This window comes from Dipteris shenzhenensis, chromosome 17 (assembly GCF_047967505.1).
Source record: "Dipteris shenzhenensis isolate YYH24624 ecotype China chromosome 17, Dip_SZ_1.0, whole genome shotgun sequence".
NCBI classification, from domain to species: Eukaryota; Viridiplantae; Streptophyta; class Polypodiopsida; order Gleicheniales; family Dipteridaceae; genus Dipteris; species Dipteris shenzhenensis.
This window is the reverse complement of record NC_141612.1, coordinates 22,412,772-22,430,596: the sequence shown is the minus strand read 5'-3', so window position 1 is coordinate 22,430,596 and position 17,825 is coordinate 22,412,772. Positions and strand designations below refer to the sequence as shown.

Below are 17,825 nucleotides of genomic sequence, written 5' to 3'. Positions count from 1 at the left end.
CGGAATGAACACAACATCATACAACATGTCATCATATAACATAGAAATATACCAGAATAGAAAAAATATCACTTTGTACAGCTCTGAACTTTCCATTTAAGTTTTAAACTTTGGAAAACACACAAAATTCCTTAAGACTTGAAATGCATTATGCGATAGATGATGAATGATATCTATAGATCAGAGAACATTTAAATATTCAATATACAAGAAAATAGGCCGTGCCTGATAAGTAACGGCCTATGTAATACATTGCTACAAAAAATTGCCTAGGGCCCTCAGCCATCAATACATAACAGAAAAACTCAAGAGTCAAGTACATGCTATATAGGAAAAAGAGAGCACAAAACATGATAAAACTAGAGGCATGTGCCATCAGCCATGGCCCATGATCCATTATCCCTATGAAGCCTCCAAAGTCAGCTATGAAGGCTTGAGTATGCAATGGACAATCTCCGCAACAATGGAGCATTTGACCCCCAGTCCCGCGACAACGAATGGAGGAAACCTTAAGCATGTCTCTCTTTCACACATAGCCTACTCATGAGGCTGGAGAAACAGATCGATCCCAATCCTATATGTTAACGAAGAGCTCCCCAAAAAAAAACGAGAGACCACTCTTGACTGTGCCTGTTAGAAAATGAAATCCCACCAGAGGGTATCCCGCAGCGGAAGAGTGATAGATAGCCCAGTAATTACATGCGGAAGTGTTTCACTATGGAATGAAGCTTCATAACCATGTGTGTACTTCACAACCATTCATGTGTGTGCAAATAGATTGTGCTCAAAGACAATATAGAAGTAACTCTTATATATTTCTGTCCGTCCACAAACTGGACAAGATACAATACCAAAAAGGTGCTCCTACTATATGCTTGGCACCTCTAGATGTTTGAGCCCACGTGCTCCACTGAGCTTATGTAGACTCTCCGTCCAAAGGATCCCTTCCACCTTGCTGTCCGGAAACTCAGCCTAGGTGTGCAGCTCCTTGAGCTAAATCTGCAGCCCTCTGTAGGTCGTCACCATCACCTCGTGCGTATAGGCCCACGGGTGGTCCTCCTGCTATTCCTTCTTGCTCTTGGATTGCTGCTCCAAGTGATCAGTGAGTGAGGCCCAAAGGCCTCCCTTTTATAGTAAACAAGGCCCTCCAAATCAGCGGACTAGCTCCAGGTCCTGTAGCCGACCCAAACAGGCTGACTACTTGCTGCAGCCTATACCCCATTGGGGTACTCTTGCAGACTTGGCTGGCCCTGCTGACCACGTGGCAGGCTGCCACTGGCCAGGCAGGCCTGCCCATATACCAGCCTGCCCTTCATCCAAGCTTGCTGACCTGTGCATTTCTGTTCAGCCCTGTTCCAGGTCCTGGAAAAGCTTCCAGCGAGTCCATTCTGAGGTTTCCCTACACATGTTTGTCATCTCCATCTATGGACAGCCCTGTGGCACTCCTGCAGCACTTCTGCCGACCATGGTGGACCTGATCTGCCAGGTATCTTCTTTCTCTCTCTACTTGCCCACATGGCAGCCCTTTTGCTGCCCATGTGGAAGCCCCATGCATAGTCCTATTCTATGGTCCCCCCCCCTGCAATGCACTCCTCATATGGGGGCTCACAAGTGGGGAGGTGACCAGTCCTATTCATGCCCGATCACACACGAATGCCTCAAAAGCCTGCATTGTACGGGACCTGCTTGCTTCTGAATGACGTGCCAGAAAACAATTCGAGGGAACAAACAGTGGCCTACTTTCCTCCAACATGTGAAACACGTGCGAAAAACTGTTTCGAGGGAGAAAATAGTGAAAATCGTGTGAAAAAAGAACCATCGAAACGCTAATGAGAGAAAAAAAAGGTTGAGATCTGCTCCTCTAACTCTTCTAAACTAGATGAGGTAGAAAAATGCATCTCGAACCAATCAAGCAAAGAGTAACTCACCTAGTAGCATCACTACAGCAAGCGAAGGATCTGGCTCCTGAACTTGATGTTGCTCCGACTCCCCCCCCAAAGAATCCTTTTCTAAGCCAAAGGTATAATGGAGTGGCAGTGTGTCTCCATTGTCAGCGGCCCTATGCCGAATTGCGAGAAAGGAAAACCCCCCGAGTTCTAGAAAGGCGGGGAGGAGAGATAGGAAAGACGGAGGAACGTCAAGCATGTCTACGCCAGGAGGCGGGAACGTCGAGTAGGTCTACGCCAAGAGGGGAGAGAGAAGGAAAGAGAAGGAGGGCGGGGGGGGGGGGGGGGGGTCGATGCCAAGAGGGGTAGAGAGAGGAAAAGAGGGGACGGGGGGCATGTTGAGTAAGAAGGTCAGCACGGCCCCAGCTCGAACAGGGTGTGGTGCTAGGGTGCGGCAAGGATGATGAGCAGGGTTCAGCCTGGGAGATCGCAACAAGCCTTTTGGTGTTCAACGACTGCACGTCAACATTGCCTCGATCCAGAACATCGAAAAGCTTCAATTTAGCAATGACAAAACACCAACCGCTCTAGCTGAGCGGTACTCAACCTATTCCTCTTCTTTGTATCGAAGAGGGCCCAAGTGCTCCAATTCCTCTCACATGGACCCGAACTGCAATCCTATGAGAGCACTCGAATGGAGATGTGTTTCTGTTATTGAAATGCACATACAATTAGAAATTAGAAGTTAGAACTAAGTGGAAAGTTGAAACAAGAAAGATGCACATTGTACTATGTAGACTGTAGTTAAGGGTAGTGAATTACCAGCGTGGGAGCACAATTTCCATACTTCTCCCACCATGAGACAGGCTGTAGCTGAGTCTCTCGAAGCTTTGCAGTCTCTCGACCAAAGCTTCCCGTCTGGTTGCGAAAGGCCAAGAGATCATCCTCTATACATTATAGCATGTGACAGATTATTTTTAATTCAAGTGCGACACATGACATGAATCTAACTCTATAGGGGCTCTCTTACTTAAATCCATGGTTTTGGATGACACTTTCTAGAATAATGTTGGCATACTGCTTTAGGTGACAAAGCCTATCCTCATTATGTTGATGCTTCTTGATGGAGATCACCTTTGCACTAAGAAGGTGTATGAAGGGTTCAATAGGATGATTGGGAAAATTCATAATTGAGATGATTTATGCCCTTGGAGTAAGGATGAGTTGAGGGCACTTGCAAAGGAACACATGGCGAGGTAGGAGCCTCCCACTGGGTTGGGATGGCGGTAGCCCTGGCAGTTGGGTCCCCTCGGACACTTGTAGGGGAGGCACATTCCGAGAGGTACCTGTCCTCTAATGATAACCTTTGGAGCGCCACTCAGTGGACAGAGTATTGTTCACCTTTGGAGTTTGTTTGGGTCTTGCCTCCATTTCCATGTCGCATTGTGAGACCACCATCTCAACCATCCAACGATCCTTGTTTTGTGGACAATCTTTCAAGTTTCCACTAATGAGGTTGAAAGAACTTCAAGGGAAAGGGCAAAAAATAGATGCAAACATAGATGATAGAAGGAATGTGCGGGAAGAGCTCTCATATTACACACAAAAAAGGGTTGTTTGGTTTGAAGGATGCATAGGAAGACAATCTCAACTCGAGTTCCAAAAGTTGGCTTTTTAGAACCAGCTCCTTGAGAGGAATGCCGGACATCCGGAGCCTTCGCAGGTGAATGTGGATGAGATCGACATCAGGAGGGAGAGGTTCATCCCAGAGATCTCACGGAATGAGCGTGATATGTACACCTTGCTTTATGAGGAGCTGACAGTGTCGAGCCACAACACCCGCTGCACCACCTGCTCTCAGAGGCAGAGGGGGGGATCCATCGCTTCCACTTCAGTAGAGGCAGAGGACCACGATCCTACCCTTTCTTCATCTGAGGCTGACTCTCATGAGTTGGAGGAGACACGTGACTCCTCCATGGATGATCTTGATGAGTGATTTTTGGAGCACTTAGGTCTAGGATTTTGTCATGCGAGGCTCCAGCATTGAGCAGCTGCTGCCAGCCACATAGATATATTTTGATCATGTTTTGTATTTACTATAGTCTATTACATATGGATTATGGATGATGGATCTTGTTTTGTATTGACTCTTTTGAGGCTTGAGCCTTGAGCCTACAGTTGTCATTTCTGAATTTTGATCTATCATTTGAGTCTTTGACATTGAAATTTGAATGATTGATGTGATAAATCATAGATTTATATTGAACTTGAGCAAAGATGTATTTACTATTTTTCAAGCTTTTGTAATGTTTTTATTAATTATATATGTATGTATTAAACCCTAAAACCGAAACTCCGTTTCCCCATTTCCTCCCGGAGGCCGAAACTCCGAAACGCCATTTCCTGCCATGCTCCGCACCCCCGTTTCCGAAACGCGTGGAAACTATCTGAGTAACCCCTCTCCATGTTTTCTTAACACCCGAGATGGGCTGGGGGGTTTTCAGCCCACCCCTGAGTCCTCCCTAAACTGTCCCCCCCCCCCTCTTCCGTCTACTCCTCGGAGTTGTAGTTGCCATGAACTGAGTGAAAGAGCTGCTGGAGAACCTTAAAAAAAGGCTGCAAAATGAAGTGACCTGAGCGACTTGAAGGCGAGGGCGACTTGGACGCGTTGCTACTTCTGGTGGCAGAGGCTTGCTGTGCGTCTTCCTTTCCTTGCTGCACACTGTTACAGACGGGCTGAGAGGGGCTGCGCCTCTTCTTTTCCTTGCTGCACACTGCTTCAGACAGGCTGAGACAGGTGGCTGGGGGTGAGAGTTATAGGCAGCTGAGAGAGAGAGAGAGAGAGAACCGGGGAGGGGGGGCTGGAAAATTTGCAGCTAAACAAGAGAGGGAGAAAGAAAGAAATAAAGAAAGAAAGTTTATAAAAGTCTTTGGAAGACCAATGGGTCTATGAGACTGAGAAATCTCATACAACAAGCTGAAAGGGACGGAGCTACTAAACGAGCATCAACAACCATGCCAAATGCTACATGCTATATAGCCATAAGAACATCAATATCACAAAGTCATAACATAACATCAATATTTAGTGCTAGCCTTCGTCATGGCTGAGTCTGCCCTTCACCTTCGGAGTGCCGACAGAAACTCAGTGCAAAGACTTTGTATAAATGGATGCTCGAGTATGTGTGGGGGTGTGTATGTGAGAGCATATGTTTATACTATGGTCTACACCCATTGTTGGGCGTTGATGACGTCAATGGGGATGTCATAGTAGCTAGTCCCTGCTATGCATGGAGTTTATGGTTTTCAACCTTATGAGTGACTATCATGAGATTGAAACTGCACTATGTTTTGTTTTTAGAGGATGAGTTTGGGCATGTTCCTGGATCCATCTACATATATATATGACGCTCCCCATCACCACTATCATCATGTGTCATCAAAATACAAAGCAAAACCTGGTCTAATATCGCAGAAACTTGAAAGGAAAGGGAAAAGGGGGGGAGGGGAATCTTGAAAGCTTGCAATGGAAAGAGAGAAGGGGCAAGGTTGAAGTAGAGACCTTGAGGAAAGAGAGGCTTGTGTAAGTAGGTAGAAGGCATCTTTATAAATCATTTTTTATGAGCATTTATGGTATGCTGAATTCAGTTTCACTCTGCGCTTAACATTACATCTTTTTCTAGGTGTCTGTCAGTCATTCAAAGAATTTACTGACGGAGATTCAAGTGGAGAAGTACAAGGACTTGCGGGCGTTATTGCAATTGCTCACAAACTTGAGCTCAAAAGATCTGGTAACACGTGAGATAAATGCACACAAATTTACATCCCCCCTCTCTCTCCTGCCCGTGCACACACACCCCTCCTTTATAAATTTTTAGTCTGCATCTGGACCTCATAACTCGAGAGGATGTCTTCTTTTGCATGACTTTGAATCTAACTGGTTCCTACAGATTGACTTTGCTTCAGAAGGTGGTGATGAGGCTGAGAATCCTGATGTATCCCAAGTAAGCAATTTTAGCCCTTGAACTGGCTCCTTGCAACTGCTCCCCAGTGCTTTTAGGCAGTAACTGAGAGCCTGAGGTGTAAATTGGAGAGGGCTGGTCTGCCGCTGCCCTAGTAAATAGCTTCTTTGTGTTTCATTTCTCATTCGTATTGCAACACCCCCCCCCCAAAAAAAAAGAAAAACAAAACAAAACAAAAAAAAACGTTTAACCTGGCTATGTAACTAACAGCATGGATGGGATGTTATAATTTGTTGGATAGGACTGTAGGTTTGGAGAGGTAGGTTTCACTGTAGAAGTGAACTAACTTTCACTCGATTTCCCTGGTCTTACATTGGCATAGCACTATCCATCAGTTAAGAACCCCGATCTGAATCTATCAGAAATCGATGGATTATGCTACTACTACTATTCCATCGAAAAAACAAGATCTAGGAGAATTTCCAGTAGAAATTTGATATAGCCAGATACAGACAGAGTCATAAGTGCTAAAGCTGAGCATATTTATTTATTTTATGGTTCTCTCTGTAGTCATGGGCATTGTCCTTGGTATAGGCATCGTTTCCTGCTTTTGGAGGGTCTCCTTTATCAGTTTCTTGTTAGTGACATCGCTACTTCTGTCCTATGCAGGTGGTATATTTAGGCCTGCACATTATAATGCCCCTCATCTCCGTCGACCTTCTCAAGTATCCAAAGCTATGTCGGCAGGTTCTATTAATATGCCTTGTAACATCTGAAGATGGACTGAGAGCTCATTCTCTGACCTTCTGATTGTTGAATGCATTTCTTTGTCATAAAAATGCACACTAACATGGAGCAATGCATTTTTATCTATTGCCATATGTGCAGTATTTTACACTTCTTGCACATATGCTTGAAGTTTATCCTGAGAAAATAGCAAAGTTATCGAAAGAAGGATTTAGTCAGATAGTGAGCTCTCTTGAATTTGGTCTTCATCACCAGGTATGCAAACGATCCTTTCAGGTACCAGACATATGATGCTTTTTGTGCTTCCAAAATTCCAGCATAGGTTTTGCCTTTCTAGTTTGTCGTTCTTCTAGTTGAAGCGTGAACTGATGATATGGCCAACCTTTGTAAGGAGCTCAGTTAGAGGTGTAATTGTAATCTAGTATAGAGTGGCAATGTCTTCTGTGTGCTGTCTCGTATCAAGAAGTTTGGGTAGAGCAAGTGAGATTCTGGATTTTGCAGATCCCATTAGTTCTTTCTTTCTTTGATTGTACTAATTAATTAGTTCAAGGTTCACACAACTTCTGATGCTTGGTGATTAAACAGGATATAGAGGTGGTGAACATGTCTTTGACTGCATTGAATGCAGTTGCATTTTACCATTACCAAGCAGTGTGCAGGGGCAAAGAAGGGCTCGGTTTGCATGCCATCGGGACACAAGACAGTAATGATGTCTCACAGGAAGGGGTGCTAGCTCACTTTCTACGATCACTTATGCACTATCTTCTGTTCGAAGACTACAGGTCTCTCTCTCTCTCTCTCTCTCTCTCTCTCTCTCTCTCTCACACACACACACACACACACTCTTTTTTGGGGGGGGTGAAATCCATCTCTCATTATATTACAAAGAACAATCTCATGAAAAGGGACAGCCAGTTACAAGCATCAGAAGATATCTTTATATGACATGAAGGTAGGATAATCTATATCTCGCGCATGTAGACAATCATAAAGAGCTTGCTTCAAAGAACTAACACATTCACACACACAGGTACACGTGCACGCGCATGCGCACACGCACATACACACAACATATGGTTTGGGAGTTGATGAAATACCTATATATAGGCTATTCCTCTGTATGAGACAGATTTTGCCAGGACATGACACCATTTCCTACTTCCTCTTACAACAATGGTGTATAAATGTGTACATTGCCCATGCCTTGGACACTAGAAAACAACTCCTTGAGCAACATTTTGAAGCACACACATGATTACCAATAAGCAATAGGGTTGCTTTCGCATCACAATCACCTTGTTGCTACTACTGTAGTGTTTCTTTTGGTCCCACAAGTCATATTCAGCCTTTAGTGGACATCTGGGTACTAAGGTGAGAATCTACTCACAAAGTCTGAAGTTTTCTTGCACAACCCTTTTCTGTTCAGCTTGCTCTTCTTGGTTGAAAATTTTTACTGCACGTATTGAGTAATCATGCCATTAAAAAAGGTTGCACCTGGAGCACATGATATCTAGGAGAAGAATTGCAAGATGTTGCTTAGGATGAGTAAATTTCCATGTGCGTGGAAGCATCTATCAAGGCTTCACAAGGAATGAATTCTCATAGCAGTTTGTCTTCTCTTGCTTTGTTTGAATTGAGATTTCTTAGTTTTTCAAGACACGTAAAAAAACAAGTAGTTGAAAATGTCAGTGACATATGACAAGCAGCCTGTGCCTCCACTGTTGTGCAGTGGTGATTTACATGATATCTTGGAAATTCCTGGAAGAGGTGAAGTGGTTTATGCTTACCTTATCAAAGACCAAGGAATCAGTTATATCCAATTTAGGGGGACTGGATAGCTGCCTACAGCATTGACCACAATCCCTGTAGACATCTTTGGGTGCAGGGGGGAGTCCTAGCTAGAGGTAGAGGCTACATAATACTTCTAGCAGTAGCCATGGACAACATGATGGTTTTGGAGGGAATTGTCACGTTCTTAAGGTATGGTACTACATGATATCTTGGGGATTCATGGAAATGGCCAAGTTGTTTATGATTACCTTATAAAAGACCAAGATTTCAATGTTATCCATTTTAAAGTGACTAGATGGTGACCAGCTCTACTATTGAATAAGGCCATGGGGTCTATGGGATAGGTGCCTCCACCATCGACAACCACCTCAGTAGACATCTTTGGTTGAGGGGGAGTTCTTACTGTCACATTTATTTAAAGATTATTCTGTTCTACCGTTACCTTGCCAGCAACATGGCACCCTAGTAGGAGGGCAAAAGTGGATGATGCATTGGGCAGATTGTTTTCTAGTGAGGACGTTGCTCTGAACCAGGCCTGCAATCTATACTTTCTGGATATTGTCAGAGCAATTGCAGCTCTGGGTCCCTCTTACACTCCATCATACAAGGCCCGAAGAACCAGGAGCTTGCATGCAGTAGCTTATGTTTTGGACCCTAAGTTTCAAGACACCAGGCAAGAATCAGATAAGGAGGTGATGCGGGGATGGAAAGAATATTGAAGCAACTAGTGCCTGATCCACTAAAGCGAAGACAAGTGAAGGATGAGCTGGCCTTTTATATAGACTGTTTGGTTGTTAGGATGCACAACAGGACAGATATAAGTAGGAGCATCCTTATGGGGGGAAGATTATGAAGTGGAAATTCCTTGATTTTAGAATTCAACAGTTCATATTCTGAGTCAGGGAGCTGGCTCCTCTCCTCGTGGGCGCATATGGAGTAGCTTGGGACTCTACATCAAAAAAAGGAACATGCTTGGGACACAAGATCCAATGGCCTTGTATTTGTGCATGCAAACTTACACTTGCTTGAGAAGGTCATTGGTGGGTTCAATCATGAGGGATCATTGGATGAAAGTAGAGGAGGTTCAGTTTCATGACGGTACAGCCAGTGTTGATCTTAGGGCTGATGAAAATGATGATGTGGACAGAGAGGAGCAAGCAACTGCTAGTGAGCACAGTAACGAAGGTCCGAATTGATTTAGATTTCCAAATCCATCATCAGATGGAAATTTCAGCTTTGTAGGAGCCCAGGACTCAGGCTTCAAAACTCAGAAGTTCTCTTGTTGAAGGCCTTTTCTAAGTTGCTTTGTTTTCGTATGCCAGAATCCATTTGGCAATCCATGATCAATATGTTTATCTTTTCCGTGAACTCCTCAGGTTTCTCAGGGCTTGTCTTATGAAGGGCCTTTTTTAACTTGCCTCTTTTTTGTATGCCAGAATCCATTTGGCAATACACGATCATCTATCATCGTGATTCTAACTATTTTGTGGATCTTTGGATCATATGTGATGTTTTCTTTTGATTTTTCAGCATGACAATTTCTTGAATGTTCTTGGAATTTGAAGTTTGAATGAAGTGTCTAATCTCTAGATTAAATGTGAATTACAATTTGTTACTATTCTAAATGTGAAATCCTATAATCATTTATGCCTCTTTGTAATGGTGCGTATGTGTATGATGATGTTTGTCATGAAGTGGCATTTCACTCGTTCCCACCAATTTCATTGAGGCTCTTATGGACTTGGACCAGCAAGAATGTTGGTGGCCAAACCAAAGTCGTGACTTAGAGGGAGAGGAAGAGGTGTAGAGCAGAGAACAAGTCAAGGAGGAAGGGAAGGAGGATGAAGCTTCATATGGAGTTTGCAAAGGTTGAGTATGTTGGAGATATCATAGCCAAAGAGTGTGTGGGAGATGTGATGTGTTGGTGTGTTATACTAGGAGATCTAGTACTAGTTCATGTGTGAGTCGTGTGTGAGTGCCATGTGTCACTATGGGGCTTAATCCCATATGCACTTGGTGCAAGTGTGTGAGTGTGTAGCCTATATAAGGCTTGTACTTGTCTCATTTAGTGATGATGAATGAATGAAAGCCTTCATGGATTCTACATTTGTGTACCACTTCTTCACTCCCTAGCCTCTCTCTCTCTCCCACTCACACCATGTTTCTAACATCGTATCAGAGCAGGTTAACCCTGCCATAGCTGCCTTGCCACTTCATCATCTCCCTAACCCTAATTCGTCCATAGTTGCCTCCTCCTTTCAGCTGCTCATACCCGATTAGGGTTTCTGCAAAGCTGCCTCAGTTCTGCCTCCGTTTTCAGCCTGCCTACTACCGCCACAGCTCGCCTTCATTGCTGCCCTCATTTCACCTGTCTTTGCAGCCTGTTTGCGCTCCTTTCTGCCTGCTTAGCCTCTCCATAGCCAGCCTTTCATAACCGCCTCTGTTCGGGTCTCTTGGAGCAGCATCTAGGCCTCTTCGGTGGAGTCTCTCCTTCTCTGGCTGTTGGTCGGCACTTGCACATGTGGAGTTTTTCAGTTGGCTGGCACGTTTTCCAAGAGACACTTTGCACATGAGCAGATTCTGAGCTGTTCCATTTTCGCTTTTGGGGTTTGCAGCCTGTTACAGCAGAATTCGAACATTAGTGAGCATTTATTGCAGTTTTTCATCACTTTTGGAGGCATTTTTGACCAATTTTGGAGCTGCTCTTGCATTTTCGAAGTGATTTGGGATTGCTGCTGCAGAATCACCTTCAACAGAGCCGTTTTCGGGGCTACTCCTAGCCTCTAACTCCTCTAGGATAGCTGGTTTTTGGCTGACCTGCTGGTGCATTTTGGTCCACCTATGCCTCTACTACAGCCCCACGGTATAGCTTGGAGCTGGTCTAAGCACTTAACATATTTCGAGATATATTATTGGCTTTGGTGCTAGCAGCTATCTTCTTGAGGATTTCGGACCCTTGCTACAGCACCTAGAGCAGTCCTCACCCACAAGTGCTCTTCTATTGGTTCATTCTTGCACTTCAAGGCATCTACTTGCTGGTATTTGACTTGGGTTCGCTTAGTTCTACATTTCCAAGAGTGTTCTTGCTGCTTTTCCATTAGGGTTTGCATTTTGGAACCCCGGAGGGCAGCCACCAGTTGCTGGACACATTTATTCAATCATTTCTTAGGCTGCTGATTATTTCAGATCCCTAGACCAGCCCCTTTATTGACTGGTTATCCATTTCAGCTTACTTCCTTTGCTACCTCAGATTGATACTATGGAGTCTTGTCCTCCTGGTGAGACTCATCAGCACCACTTTCAGCTAGGGATGAGAGCAGCATGACAAAGCACTGGCGCTTATTGGTGTGAGGTTGGTCAACAAATTGCTTCATGAACTTGACCTCACTACTTTAGCTAAGGAGACCCTGGACAAGCTTAAGAATATTTATGCTACATCTATTGAACTTGAGCAGGAAGTTCATCTGCTATGTTGCATGATCTATTTCTCTCTGATGTGGTAGATGATGCTTAGTTATATGTGTGTATGTGTTGAGTCCCTCTAAACTGAATGTATTTGGAGTCAATAAGAGGTACACTGCCCTGGGTTGTCTCCCAAAAATGAATGTATTGTCTTTGACTTTGGTTTGAAGTATTGACCACCTAGTTCAAAGTAAGGGGGGGTGACAAGTGATGGTTTGCCCTTGCCGGTCGCAAGTTGACTGAGAGATCTCTACGACACGGGAGGTGTCGGATAGTTGGACTTGCTCTTTGCATGGAGGGGAGATCGGTCTACTCTTTGCGTGTTGGGTCTCACACTCTTTTTGCTTTGAAGGGGTTTGTTGGAGATATCATAGCCAAAGAGTGTGTGGGAGATGTGATGTGTTGGTGTGTTTTACTAGAAGATCTAGTACTAGTTCATGTGTGAGTCATGTGTGAGTGCCACGTGTCACTATGGGACTTATCCCATACACACTTAATGCAAGTGTGTGAGTGTGTAGCCTATATAAGGCTTGTACTTCAATCGTCTCATTTAGTGATGATGAATGAATGAAAGCCTTCATGGATTCTACATTTGTGTACCACTTCTTCACTCCCTAGCCTATCTCTCTTTGTCACTCACACCATTTTTCTAACAAAGCACACCCACTCGTCTTTGGCAGCTATGTCTTTGGCAACAATTTCAATACTGAACTTGACACTTGAAACTAGTGTGGCTTTGTAGAGAGAAATGTAGAACCCGTGTATGACACAAAAACTGTTGAAAGAGAATTAGATGGTGCAAACGGCAAAAGATGGAAGGGAAGTTGGGAAGGACATGGGTGGTGCAAAAGACATAACCAAAAGCAAGAGTTGTTGCATGACAAACGATGAGAGCTAAAAGGTATGGTGGGTGTGGACACTAGAAGTAGACAATTGTTCCAGCACCATTGGTGACTTCAGCACCTTCCATGTCCTTTCCATCAACATTTGCGTTACTTAGGACTTCTCCACCATTGTGGTCTTCCCCAATGGTCTTTCCCTCAACTATGGCCACTGCATCATCTATCTCCATGGCACTAACATCTACTCCATCAGGTACCTCTCCAGCCACTAAAGCGGCTATGGGCCAAGTAGTGTGAATAGAGGCATTGTGTCAACAATGGCAGCCCTCAGTTCCAAAGAGAGGGGATGACTTCTTGAGCTGCTCAACAAAGTCCAAGTAAAGACGCAAAGAATGAAGGGTGAAGATGTAGAGGCTAAGGGTAGCATACCATCTTGCACATTTTCTCATCATCCTTGGGAGGGTGCTATGGATTTCTGCTACGGTCAGTTCCCTCCGGATTATCTCTAGACGTGGTCTTACTTAGAGGATGACTTGCTACGGACTTTTAAGTTGGAGAATTTTGGCACATTATCTCTAAGCTATACACTCGGAACAAGGCTCTAGCCGCCAAAATGTCCGCTCCACCTAATGACGTGGTCATGAAGGGGTGGTTCTTTATAGCCCTGCCCTCCATTGCAATAAGGCTGATTGATAAGCTACCTAAGCATGCCACTCTGAAAGACTTCCTGAAAGAAGCTATGAAGATGGAGAGATCTCAACTTAATTTTGAGTGGATGAACGAGAGAGAAGTTGGGAGGGACGAGCAGGAAATGGAGGGCAAGGTAGAGGTAGCAAACCCATGAGCTTCTTGCTCACAAGCTAGAGCGGCAATTTGGAGGGCTGGAAAGCACAAAGGAGAGGGTAATATGATAAGAAGAGAGAGTCGAGCAAGCTGCCATATGAGTTCCTTTGCCAAACTTGGAACTAGTCACGAGAAATGTTTCATCTATTTCATCATTTCGTCGTTTCAACATGTTCTATTTCGTTTTGTTTTGTCTTTTCGAATGAAACGGATAGGTTTTGAATTGATACTTTATATATATAAGGGTAGGGGCAAATAAGATATATTATGTTCAAGTTTAGAGTGAGCAAAAGAGACATACAAGTCAAGACACCTTTTTAGTATATATAAGGGTAGGGGCAAATAAGATATGTTATGTTCAAGTTTAGAGTGAACAAAGAGAAATACAAGTCAAGACACCTAAAAAGGAAATTCAAAACACAAACACATTCTTCAATTTTATTTAAATTCAAGCTTTGAATCTCCTTTCTCAAGTTCGGATAGGTTTCAAAATGATGCTGTATATATACAAGGATAGGGGCAAATAATATATGTTATATTTAAGTTTAGAGTGAACAAAGAGAAATACAAGTCAAGAAACCTAGAAAGGAAATTTATTAGATTTAAGCTTTTATTATTCTTTCTCAAGTTTCAACTATAGACAATGTAATATTTATGCAGCCAAAACATAGAAGCATATGGATTATAGAAAAAATGGGGCACAAATGTGTATTTTGATTTGGACGAAACAGAGGTTTCGTTGAGAGCATTTCGTCTTGTTTCGAAATGTTTCGTCTGTTTCGTCATTTCAAGGTTTCGATAGGGCAAATGTGACTATAACTTGGAAAGGTACACTCATCCACTATGTGCTCTTTTTGAAGCCAAAAGGTAAGGTGTGGATATGGGAAGAGGGAGAAAGGCAAAGGAATGCAACAGTGGAGAGGAGTGAGGGAAGGAGATAAGAAAGGGGGAAGGTAGAAATATCCACTATGTGCTCTTTTTGAAGCCAAAAGGTAAGGTGTGGATATGGGAAGAGGGAGAAAGGCAAAGGAATGCAACAGTGGAGAGGAGTGAGGGAAGGAGATAAGAAAGGGGGAAGGTAGAAATGGACTGGTAGAAAACAGCCTAGCAAGAGGAGAAAAAGAGTGGCAAGAAGGGGCAGGGAAGGAGGAAAGGGATAGGAAGGAAAGGACGAGGGGGGAAGGGGGGTGGAATAGAGTCACCTAGCAAGGGCCAAAAGAGAAGATCCCTACAAGGTGGCACAGGCCCCTAAGGCTGGCAGGCAGTCCACACAAGCACCTTTGAAGCTTAGGTCAAAAGTTGTGCTTGGTGCACAGAATGTAGAGGTTTCAGACATGATCGTCAATTATTTTTGCACATTTTGTGAGATTCATGGACATGATGCTTTTGAGTGTATCTAAAGGGGTTCATGAAGGTTCTACCAGCCCATCCAACGAGAGAACCTCTTGTCACCGTTGTCCAACCCACCAGTGAGCACAATTGTGCCTGCACCCTCACCTCAAAATCTGCTTATGTTGATTTTGTCAAAGCCTCCTCTATCCCCTTTTGCTATACCACCACCAGTTGTACCCAATCCCCCTTACAGATATGAAATCTGTCAAAAATCCACATACAAAACCTTAGGGACTAGCGCTCCTGCGAGCTTCCCCTCCTCCCCCGCCGTACCTCTACCTCCCCCTAGCCTCTCCTTGCCTTGCCTCTCCCGCCCCTACCCCTCCGCCCTCACCTCCCCCCTCACCCCCACCTCGCTCCATCCCCTCGCCACGCTCCACCCCCCCGTCCGCTACCCCCCTCCGCTCCCCCCCGCCCTGCTACCCCCTCCACTCCACTCCGCTACCCCCCTCGCTCCACACCCCTCCGCCCCGCTCACCCCCGCCCCGCTACCCCCTCCGCTCACCCCCGCCCCGCTACCCCCTCCGCTCACCCCCGCCCCGCTACCGCCCTCCGCCCCAGCCCGCTACCCCCGCCCCGCTACCGCCCTAGTCCGCTACCACCCCAGCCCGCCCCGCTACCCCCGCCCCGCTACCGCCCCAGCCCGCTACCCCCTCGCTCCACTCCGCTCACCCCCGCCACCAGTCCGCCCCCTCACCCCTCGCCTCCCGCCCCGCCCCCTCCCGCCTCTCCGCCCTCCCGTTTCACCTCCTCCTTCCCCTCCCGCCCTCACCCCCGCCCCCCCCGTTCATTCGCCCCACCCCGCCCCCTCCGCCCCTCTATTCCCCCCCGCCCCCCGTCCGCCACCTCGTCCCCGCTCCGCCTCCCCTCCGCCCCCGCTTCCGCTCCCGCCGCCACTTCACCAGTCTCCCGCCTCCACGCCTTCACCTCGCGCCACCTCCGTTCCCGCCACACCGAGGCTCCACCCTCCCGCTTCTACCCCCCCCCGTTTTTGGGTGACAGCCTCTTCCTCATCGGAAGCCTCGCAGTTTGTCTTGGCGGTATGGCGGCTCCCTGCCCGGAACCGGAGGCCCAGACGGTCCCTCCCTCTCCAGATGCCTACCGCGTCATCCTGACTGAGCAGCAATCATCTCGGGTTCAGGAGGTTGCCAATGACTTTGCTCTTACATCAGTCTACGGCAGAGTCATTGGACATTCCCCCTCCAGATCAGCCATCAGGGACTGGCTCCAGTCCACTCTCATGTTAGAGGACGGCCATATTGAGGAGGTGGCCCTTATGGGAAGGGGCATCTTCTGGCTTAAACTCTCCAGTGTGAAAGCTGCGAGCAACCTGATTGCTGGCTCCCCCACGTCAGTGGACGGAAAGATTATCATGATAGTCCCGTGGTACCGTGGATTCAGCGCAGCAGATTTTGATGCCCGGTTCCGTATACCTCGCCATCCAGTGACGCTAGTTTTTCCTGGTCTTGCTGCTGAGCTGCGGCCGATTGTTAGGGACCTGGGCTCCCACTTCGGCTGGGTTATGCACGATACTTTCGTCGATGCGGTGACTACGGCAAGAGCCCCCCGAGTCCGTGTGGCTGTGGCGGATCCTGCGACTCTCCCGGCAGTGATTGAGATCGTGACAGGTGCCGGCAGCATCACCCAGAGCATGGTAGTCACCGGACAGCCAGGACAGTGTCTGAGGTGTCACGGCTTTGGACACCTGGCGGCTGCCTGCCCACGTTTCGCCAGCTCTTCTCGGCCCCCCCCGCCTCCCCCCTCTCCGCCCCCTCCTCCCCCCTCCGGACAGCCACGCCAGGAGGAGCAGAGGCAGCCGGAGCCCGGACCAGAGATAGCTGGCGGCTGGACTGAGGTTAGAAGAAAAAGAGGAAAGAACAAGAAGATTTCTGATAAAGGCAAGGAGGCAGAGGTTACCCCGCCTGTAGCTGCACCTCAGAGACCCGATAGGCAGCCGCCCCAGGGACTTGGGAGAGCATCTTCTTCGACGGTAGCCCGCCCTCCACAGCCTCAGGTCCCTCTCTCTTCCTCTCCCCAGCCTCTCCCCATCCAGCCCCAGCCCATCCCCCAACGGCACCCCTTGTCTCCCGACCCGCAGCTTCAGTCCCCTCGTCCTCCTCAGTCTTCTCCCCCTCCTTTTCAGCCCCAGTTCTAGTTGCAGCCCCATCCCCCCCCCCTCCCCGCCTCTTTCAGTTCTCCCGCAGAGCTAGCTGCTCCGTCGGTTCGAGGGCAGTTCCCACTCCCCCTCCTCCTTCTCCTCCGCCAGCCGCCCCTGAGGAGTCTGCAGAAGCTGCCTATCCCCCAGCCTCCTCCCCCTCCCCCTCCCCCTCCGCTGGTAGGACACCCGGAGTCTACACCACCACCGGAGCAGGCTTCTCCGTCCGCTAGCCCCTCAGTGGCAGACTCTGATGGGCCTCAGCCTCAGGAGAGAGAGCTCCCCCGCGACTTTTACAGATCTGACCCCTGGGACTACCTGGATGTGGCCGACCTCGGGACCTTCCCTGCTTGCCTCGACATCAGTATCTTCCTGCTCCGCAAAGGGGCGGATGGGAAGATAGCCGCCTTGGCCCCTAGGGATGGCCCTAGCTTTGCTTTCACGTTCCTCAGTGACGGCACCGAGACCTGGACAGACGACTCGGTCTGGGAGGCTCTCAGGGAGCAGACGCATGCTCAGATTTGTTCCTGGATAGGCCCGTCCGGTGGGCAGCTTCTCGAGACTCAGTGGTCCGAGGGTGACGTGCGCCTGCGGTGGCGCTGCGCCGCCAAACGATTCAGACTGATTGTGATCCTCAGGCCCCCCTTGTCTTGGCCCCTCCCCCAAGATGTCAGAGCCTGGACGCCTCAGAAACTCCGTGCCTTCTACGGGATGTCCACCTCAGAGATCTCGAGCTGGCTCGAGA

The 17,825-nt window shown here is 47.2% G+C and overlaps 1 protein-coding gene across 4 annotated transcripts in view; it reads left to right on the top strand.

The window, feature by feature from the left end:
* LOC147891859 (uncharacterized) overlaps positions 1-17,825 on the top strand; it is a 174,778-nt gene that overhangs the window by 130,418 nt on the left and 26,535 nt on the right. For all 4 annotated transcript variants that reach the window (XM_087387867.1, XM_087387868.1, XM_087387866.1 and 1 more), the window contains 5 exons: positions 5,570-5,677; positions 5,837-5,890; positions 6,518-6,595; positions 6,737-6,850; positions 7,181-7,377. In XM_087387867.1, coding sequence (XP_087243993.1) covers positions 5,570-5,677; positions 5,837-5,890; positions 6,518-6,595; positions 6,737-6,850; positions 7,181-7,377 — 551 coding nt within the window. The remainder of the gene's footprint in view (positions 1-5,569; positions 5,678-5,836; positions 5,891-6,517; positions 6,596-6,736; positions 6,851-7,180; positions 7,378-17,825) is intronic.